At 37.2% G+C, this 9,953-nt stretch overlaps 1 protein-coding gene across 1 annotated transcript in view; it reads left to right on the top strand.

Annotated features, from left to right (window-relative positions):
• Positions 1-9,953, top strand: part of LOC108759758 (uncharacterized) — a 328,570-nt gene that overhangs the window by 153,507 nt on the left and 165,110 nt on the right. The window contains exon 3 of the mRNA XM_018505367.1: positions 5,388-5,646. Coding sequence (XP_018360869.1) covers positions 5,388-5,646 — 259 coding nt within the window. The remainder of the gene's footprint in view (positions 1-5,387; positions 5,647-9,953) is intronic.

Raw genomic sequence — 9,953 nt, 5'->3', positions numbered from 1 at the left:
CATTGTTATGGCTACATTTCCGGTTGTTTGTCGTGCGAGAAGGGACTTGGCAGCTCGCCGTACGTACGTAGACGATTGTGGCACAACCCCCGCGCGCAACCCCCTCCGCGGTAAGCTCGTGTGTATGACACGTAATGCCAACGCGATATCTCGACTTTCGTTCCTCGCGTCGACGGACCTCGCTACGAAAATCCTCACGGCGCATCGGATTGTATCTTGAATTCTAAACGCCACGATCTTTTTCGATTTGGCATGCGACGTTTTGAATGCTTGCCAAATTTGTATGCTACCGTTTTAACAGAGATATAAAAATATATTGCGGTTATATATCTTTTTTTATTATTGGCAGAAATTTGTGATACAGAGAGAGAGAGAGAGAGAGAGAGAGAGAGAGAGTCGCAAACGTACTTGCAATGTTTCCTAAAGCTATCTATCTATTTTATTTCTTTTTGGAGAAAATTCAATGTTTTTCGTGAAAAGACCGTGCGTTTTCGAAGCTGAAAAGACGAAATCGAAATAATTGTCGCACATTTACGGTATTCCGTGAATAATCACTTGATACTTGGGTGCACTGTTTATTGGGAATTCCGGAACGAAAGATGCTGATTAATGTTCCGAAATCGGAATAGCACTCCAGCGTGAAATCGCGGCCGTATCCGCTTTTCATTCGGTTTTTTGCAGCCCATATATCGGCTTGTATCGTTCTCTTTTATTTGGGAACGGCGCGCGAAGTGAATTCAATTTGTCAATTTGCATACGTGCCGGAATAAAATCTATCAGGCTTCCGAGAGTTGTAGTTTCCGTTTGTTATTACTTCTTCCTAAATCCCAAAGAGGTCGGCTCTTCATCACCAGGAGCAATTCGAAGCGTCGACATTTCGTGAAAAATTATATCCGTTAAAATCCCTAAACGATAAAATCATTTTTAACTATAAAATAATATATTGCTATGGTATTTTCGTTTCTCCTTTTATTTTATTTTTTTTTTTACGTTTTTATCATGAAGAGAGAATCGATTCGTTTCTATATTTTACAAAAATTCTTGTGCTATTCCAATTTTATAAGAAACATAATTTCTATGAATTTTCCTTGATCTTTAATAAAGTATTTTGATTTTAAATAATTTGGTTCGTTGATTTTATCAGTAGTTTTTACACACAATGGGAACATATTTTGACGTTTTCAAGTTCTTTTGAGTTATTATCAATGTGGAACTTCGGACGTCATATGGAAAATACGATTTTGTTAAAGTCTCTAAGGTTTAACTAGATACAGATCTGAAAATAATTTTGTTGGAATATCAAAATTATTATGTAGAAATGTAGAACGTTCAAACATGATGAATAACGTTATAAAAAGTTAACATTCTGGCAATTAGTTTGGGCATAATTATTTTTATAATTCAAACAAAATTATTTTTAGATTGGTACGTAGCTATTATGCATTTTAAGAAGAAAGGATGTAGGAATGGAAAAAGTAGAAAGGAGATAGAATGTATAGATAACAGTATAAGTATTGGAATATAATTTACGAATCAGTGGGGAACAATAAAAAGGCATTTTTAAAGCCCATAACAAAAAGTATAATCTAAAAAACTCGAAGCGCGCGCATCTCATATTTATTAGTCCTTTTTCCAAAATGTCCCGCTAGCGTCGTGAATATTTATTCGAATATCCACGGGAGACTTTCGCCCTTGACCGAGCACGTGTAATAGCGTGTATCGAGAATGACATCGATCCCGAGCGATATGTGACTCGAGTCTCAGAGATATCCCTGCCGTATCTATTACCGTAATCTTCCGCCTTGCCGAGCGAGAACGCCGGATTCCGACTTTGAAGCTCGCTTTTGCTGCCATGGCGAAAGTCGAATCAGAAAGTCCTCTCGTTCTTCCGGTGAACTTGAAATCGATTTAACTTTCTGGCATTTCTCGGTACCCTCCTCGTTTACTCGATGTACTTGCTGTGTAAAAGTGATTTCAAAAAATATTCCCTCGCCGGTAACGGAGAGGAAAACGTCATATAATATATACGTATATAATGAACGAAATGTCTGTATCGTGTCGTTTTTGTATTACGGAAAAACGTTTCCTGAACGCGTCATATAAATCACGGTTTTCGGGACGGATTCAATTAATTGCAGCTTCATGGAAATGATCCCCGGGCGTCATAAATGGGCCGTCGCTTTGCCAATTGTACTGGATTCTCCGTTACACCGCGTCGTACTACAATGCCGGCCGTAAAAACGAGAAAGAGCGAGGTGGAACAGAAAAGTTTTCGCGGTTGCTAAAATGGAAAAGCGTGGAGACGGCGACGGGCATTGTTTCCGGTAACAGGTGCCATTTTCGCGAATGGCACAGTTACCGTGCATTCTCGCCGCGCTCTCTCTCTTGTACGTCGGCCACCACGTGTATAGAGAGAAGCAGAAGCAGGAAGGGGGATTGCCGTGTTACGCTATACGTGTCCTATTCAGAGATGTTCATGCGCCCTGTTCAAAGACCCATTACGAAAATGACCATTAAAATAAATTACTCTCATCACGCGGCTGTAGCGACGGCTTGTGCTGGCCGCCTACAACGCCGCCGCCGCGCCGGCTAGCTCGATGGCTGCGAATACGTGACGCGGAAATAGTCAGCGGTACGAATCAATTTACGTAAATAATAGAGAGAGTACGCGGCTCGTGCCTCGACCGCTAACAATGGGAAAATTCGCGCGACCGGATACACGGCACTGGCCATTAAATCGGATGCATTACGGGGATACGTGCGAACTTGAAATTTCCTAGCTTAAGCGTACCGTGCTTTGGAAATATTTTTGAGGGTGTTTATGGCATCGAAACATTTACAAATCGCATTTGAAATTTGTAAAAGTATGATTAAAATTTTAGCATTAATTCTCTCCTCGTGATGTTTAATAACTTTACAAATAATACTGGGTATTATTGGAACACTAATCGTTTTTCCATATGTTAACCATACGATTTTATGTATATATATATATATTTTTTAATGTATATTATAAAAAATATTGGTTAAGTAATAACATTTTAATATAAAATATTCATGTTCTTTGTAAATTTTATTGCGAAAGTAGATAAAAAGGTGACAATAATAATTAATGTTTTTTTTGCTCAATAAGATTTTGTATTATTTTTAGTTAATCGAAAAATTTAATAGAATTTTTTAATTAATATGTTCTTTGTAAATGTAGGTTTTTTTTAACGACTTTGTAGGATATGGTTGATATTTAGAATTTAATCTATATTATTACGTATTTATAGCTTAACCTTTTTCCTTGTAACAAAGGAGAGTTTGAAATATATTACGTTGATTAATTAATTAAATTATAATAATTTCTCTAAAGAAATCATCTATTTAATAGAATACAACTCAGATAGAGTTAGGCTTAACTAAAAATAGAATTAATAGACGTTTATGGTGAAAATATTACTATATTTACATCTTTATAAATTTTCACAGTAATATTCACAAACTTTTCTCTCGCAATATTATTATCTGCGTATTTTTTTTACTGCTGTACAGGTACATTTTTTTTCAATTATCATAGCGCATAATATTTTAATCGGTAAACGAGTACACTCTCTGTTTGTGCGGTTCACATCTGTATAGATTCGCGTCGGAATTAAAACCGGTGTTTGTACTATCCGGGCACATTGCCTTTATACAGATGGCATTTATACGTGCCCGAGTTCTACAAACATTTCCAGTAAACCTTGTTTGTACCAGTATTACACCGATATTTTTAATTCTCGCTGGCTTGTACGCGAATCGGCCGACTTTCCTGTTTACGGAAACTAACAACATCTGTTATTTCAAATTTATGCTTGGCACAAATATATCTATATTTAGCTTTGACGTTGCATGCGCATTGCCAAAAAATATTTTTTTATTATTGATAACGACATACAAATTTTTTCTATCGGTTTGCTTACATCAGATTGTCAATAATATTTCTTTTCTATTTGTAAAATGGGATTGTTTTCTGTTTTATACCAAAAAAAAATACATTCTATGAATAGTTATTTGTTAAGCTGTGTTTTAATAAAGTATATCTTTTTGTTAATTTTCACATGCCATATAATCGATAAACTTTGCCGAAGGCAACTCTCTTTCTCTTTCTCTCTTTCTCTAGCGGGTTTGGGAAATAGCAGAATAATTCATTTATAGTGAACACTATAATCCCATTTCACTGGGTATAGTGACATTAACTTATCGATCGATCGCGTGATACAAAACATCGGACAATTTCCATTGTATCTCGATATTGCATCGCACTTTTTCTGAGTAATATCGACTATCATTATCACCACGTTTCTTCGATATTCCTTATTACATCCGACAGCATATCAGAAACTGTGCGCGCAGAGAAACACGCGCGGCGATAATTGAATCTCTTCGTTCCATTAAAATATCTCGAGCAAAGTCGAGCTTTTACTAGAGGAGGTCTCTCTCTCTCTCTCTCTCTCTCTCTTTTATCGTAATCTGAATGAGAGGAAAGATCTATTTCATTTTCCATTCATGTATTTGTCAGGAATTTTCTGTCTTTATTTTTCACTGCGGCGTAGAGTCTTTTTCACGTGGAAGTCAAACGCGCGTTCGATGGCGGATAAAATGCCAGTACATCAAAATCCTTTTTCGGCACGATTCAGCAAATATTGACGCTCACGAATTGAAATTTGCATCGACAGCGAAATTGGCAAAATATTTCTGTACGTAAAAGAGAATGTTAGGCTGCGGCGGCGGCAAAAACGAGACGAGAGACAAGAGGAACGGTAAAAGAGAACGAAGGTCTTCCCGCGGGATACGACTGGACGAAGGGAAAACTGTAGCCTTAAATTTAATATGACACATCAATCGATTCAGACGCGCCTTCCGGCCACTCGTTCTACCAATCGAATTCCATGGCAAATATTATGCGGCTCCTCGATACTATTCCACAGGATGTAACATATGTATCAAGTGTTTTTACGCTCGTTTTATTTGACGAAACAGAACTATTGTTTCTTTTTTTATTCTTTCTCTCTATATATACATTGCACGAAAGATATCGTTAAATTTTCATAAAACTCGAAGTATCAAGATAAAATAATGTAAACATAAAGTTTAATTTGCTTATTGCAAAGTTACTTTTTTTAAACGTATATTATTATATTTTTGTTAGCTATATATTTTATTAGTTTGCGAATTTATCAATTTTTGATAAAGTCACAGAAAAGTAATAGGTAATAAGAAGAAATACAACATCACTGATAAAGAATTATAATTGAAATTATAATCTGAGACAAAGAATTTAACAATTATACATATATAATTAAGATTATTACTTTGATTAGTCCGCTTTCTCTAACGATAACTCATATTTTTATTTTCAGGGTCCGGTCGGAGAGGTGGGCGGCGTGAGGCTGCCACTGCAGTCACTACATGGATACGGATCTGTGTTCATGTACTCGGCGTCGACAAGTCCCGGGGGTGGAGGTGGCCAGAGTAGCGGAGGCGGAGGTGAAGTCACTCTCCGCCTCCGCGAACCCGAGGACATTCCCGAAGAGGTCCTCGCCCGCCTCGAGGACACCGCCACCCTCTCCATCTCTCTTCAAAGCGATGCAGTCCTGAGGCTAGGGGCGGCTGGCGCAGGTAACTTGCCTCTTATCCTCTCTTCTTCACGTTTGCTTACTGATCAAACACAAAACGTGCGTAGAAGTGCGCTTGTTATGATACCGTACGAGATGGTTAGACATGAAAGTTGCTACGATCGAACAAGTAATTCTAAGAAAATAGCGTTCTATGAGCCGGGAGTCGACTAAATTATATTGATATATTAAAGTTTTGTCATAATTGCTGGAAACGGTCAATGCAATACGAAAAGGCAGTGTTTTATAAGCACAAAGCAAAGATTAACTCGATTAACTTTATTAAAGTTCATAACGATATTAAATTTTATTGGGTATAAATTAATTTTTCAAGTATAATAGAAGCCACTTGATTTTCTTATTATTTCTAATTTTTTTTTGCATCAAGATCCATTGTTATATTTTGTTCTTTCTCTTTATTGCGGTTGCGAAAGAGCTAAAAAGACTCTTTGAGAATCATGGCGGTATATAATAAATGATTGGCTTATACGACGCATAATTTCTATTGGTTACTCCAGAATTTATTATAACGAAGTTCGCTTCCCTCATATTTTTGGGATCGTGTTTAATTCCCGCGTTTTCGAAGAGCACTCGCTCCTGGTCCGAGTAGATTAGCCCCGTATCCAACCTCGCGTGTGCTCTAATGCAAAATTATTTCGATGGATTAGAGTAATCCTTGTTTTATATGATCAGATCCGAGACTTTCCTCGACAAAGCGATTCACTTGCATTACCGATAACCATTCTTGGCAGGATTCACAAAATTGCAGTTAAAACGTTTGTTTATTCAGATATACTCAATAATGATACTTAGATTTTCAATACTAAAATTAAGACGTTTTTATCGATAAAGATAGGATTAATTTATTTTTTAGTTTTTACAATTTTAAGTCAATAATTAATCGATTATTATCGCAATATACATGATGTACTCTAATATCGGATTAGTTCAAGATTTAATGAATACATTAAATAAAGATAAATAAATGAAGATGTGCAATGCACAGATGAGATAAAGAAGTGTATTAAATCTTTGGGACATCGCGTTTATCTCTTCGTACAGCAGGCTTTTCAATCTTATACCTTCTTACGAACAAAAGATCTGGCAATCGGGGATTCTACTATAGAAACGCACAGAATCAAACGATTATTGCTTCCTTCTAAACGGCGCAGGTGACTATTCGGATTGGATCGTTTCTCGAGCGCCGAAAGCAAGAGCTCGATCGTTTATATCGGTGCTTAAACTCACAGCCTTTCCCCATTTTCAGTTTTCCGAAGCTCGAAACTTTTAGACTTTCCTTATAGTTGCCATTTTCCATTCAACCGGAGCATTCATGTTCCTTCTTTCCTACAGTAATTCCACTCCGTCAGGTCTTTTTACGAATGGCTGCCGATATGGAGAACTTCAGCACGAAAATTCTGTGAGAAATACGTGAGTTTTCATGCTCGAAGATCGAGAGAGACATAGGCGTTGGGATCTCTTTCACCAATCAGGGATTATATTTCAAATTCGGTGCTATGGAGTGGCAAATACTTTGTACAAAATTCTTGCATATCTATCTTTCTGTAGAATATCTTTTGATCGCTATCGTTCTTTCGGTTCAAATCTATTGACGAATCTTGAAATCAATCTGGAAAGTTTACCTTGGAATATTGCTTACAGAAAATATGATGGAGCATGATAGCAAAAGACGTTTCTCTGATACCATGATTTAAAATCTTTCGTAATTTGAGGATTTTCTAATCAGTTGTCTGAATATGAAGTTGGATGTGAAATGTTTATTTTTTACTTATTTGAAAAAGAATTGACGTATTAACCTGAAAAGTAAACACAGCGTGTAGAATTAACGATAAAATCTATTATCATAAAATATATTACGAGTATTTATTTAATTACATTTGTTGATTTGCATTGAGTTTATAATATTCAGTTATAGTTTGACTTTGTCAGTCTTCGTCCTTTTTACCGTAAGTTTTGCGAAAACATGCTTCACGTAAACTATAAAGTAACCAAACGGTAAAACAAAATATAAGAATTTGAAACCAATCGTGGCGTTTATTGATTTCCCGACTTCTTTTAAAAAAGAAACAACTTTAACTTCGTCGAAAGCGTTTGCCGTTGAAGCGAGACGCATGCAAACTTTTGATACGAAATACGGATATCGAAAGGGTCGAAAGTTTTTTTTTTTTCTTCCCAGAACAGGGCACCAAGGGAGAGATTCGCGTTTGCGGAAAGGCGATCCAGAGACGATCGAGAACGTTAACTTCCGGACGATTTGTCAGAGCCGAACTACAGCGGCGCGGCTTGGCCCGATTCTCGCTCACAGGTCCCCATAAATCCTCCCCCGAGCGCCTTCGCCGAAATCGATCCGAGATATATCTTTCGCTCGCCTTTCTCCTTTCGTTCTTGCTAATGCCGCGGAATCGCGGCTCTCGGGGAAAGAAAGACGGTGTGGGGAGATTTATCGAAGTTGCGGCTTGTTACGGGGGCTTTAGACTTCCGGCAGCAAGAGGTGGAGGAGACGGTGCTCCACGCACAGCTCGAAGCTGTAGAGCCAAAAGCAGCCGGAGAAGAAGAGAGGTGCTAGCGATTGATTAAGAGGGTCGTTTGTGCCAAGGAAATGCTACTTGAAACGCTACCGCTATCCGAGCCCATTCTCGGGCACGCCTGTTCTGCGCCCTTCTTCTTGCTGCACCTATCCTCGCGCTGTGGGACGACGTTACGGCGAATCACTCCTAGACATTAAAGACAATGGTAGGATTTCAAAGTTGGAGCAGCTTAACTCGTTGATTGTTACAGAAATCAGAAAACTGCAGGTGCAATTTAATTGGCAATAAGGGACTCGAGAAAGAAAAGTGGAGAGAAAAAGAAAGGGAAAGAACTCGAAAATTAGATCATTGTTATTCAAATTATCTAATAGAATTGGAACTTTGACTTGTATACTATAATACTCCCTTTATTAAAAACTTAATGTATTTAAATGTAAAAATAAAATTGTAGAATTTTGTGTTCGCGACATCAAGTAAATTTACCTCGAGTTGCGTTAGTTCTTTTTTGAACGTAGTACGTATCGCGTTCTTGATTCTTGAATAACGTAAGATTTGACAAATAGCGACAATATTCTCGTGGATCAATGCGGGTCAAAGGGTCGAAACCATTCCAACCATTTACAGTATCGATTATTGGGAACCTTACCCAAAGTACCATTCGGTACTTAAGCGACAGTCTGACAGTGTAATAGGGTTTCCGTAGTAATACGACAGTATCAATAATCAGACACATTGAAATTAATCCGAGCTGTTCGGATAACGATAATACGGAAACAAACTATTAATTGTTTTGGAGAATAGTGACAGAATGTATCTGGAACTCTAAGAAAATCGGTAATATTACAATAATCTGGATCTTTTTTATTGCTAGTGTAATATTTGCGTGAACAGTTTTGTTATTAAAATTATTTACTATGGATGAGATTGCATGGAAAATTTTATTGAGTATAATTAAACCTTTTTAAAATAAATATATATTATTTATCAAAACATTCTGCCTGATAGCAAGCGTTAAAAATTATGTTTAAATGTATGGCATACAAAATTCGATTTTTAGAAAAACAGTAATATTTTTTCGACGAAAACCAAAATATAGACCGCTATTTGTATGTATTTAGCATGTTGCGCAAAAAAATATAAAATATAATATTGGGGAAACATAGTGAAATTTTATTTTCGAAGGAAACTTTTAAAGCATTATTTTTCAATTCTATCTTCGCGGTGCATTGTTCAAACTAAAAAAACTTAAAAAACCTTGAAAAACTGCGTTAATCAAGTTTTCTTTTCAGTTTTTTGAGATATGTTTTAAATTCACTAGAGATTTCATAAAAAGTGACATTCAGAACTTGTTAGAATACTTAGTTTTAGTGTTAGAATGCCTTCTTTGATTCGGAGAGTATTTGCAATGTAAGCGACCTAAAAACGTTATAGTTCATAAACGAATACCTCGAAGATTCGCAAACGGTAGAACTACGGGATCGAGCGGTGGTTTCGTGCACAAGGGCGAGGATAAAAACGCTGAAACACGTGTAATACCATTGCGGTAATACCGTAAACCGGAAAAGAATGAAACTAGGAGCAATAAAGGAACCGAGAATACTTGGCAAGGGCGGGGGGGGCAATAAGTCTGAAATATGCCAGCGTTTTATTCTTGCCGTACGAATATCCGCCGTGAAGAAAGGCAATAGGAACGAGTATGACGGCAGAAAGGACTCGAAAGGGTGAAAGAGACGGTGAGTCTTGCATTCGGGGGGGGGGGGGG

This window comes from Trachymyrmex cornetzi, unplaced genomic scaffold (assembly GCF_001594075.2).
Source record: "Trachymyrmex cornetzi isolate Tcor2-1 unplaced genomic scaffold, Tcor1.1 scaffold204, whole genome shotgun sequence".
Taxonomy (NCBI): Eukaryota; Metazoa; Arthropoda; class Insecta; order Hymenoptera; family Formicidae; genus Trachymyrmex; species Trachymyrmex cornetzi.
The sequence above is the reverse complement of the archived record's forward strand: the minus strand, read 5'-3'. Positions and strand labels throughout refer to the sequence as shown.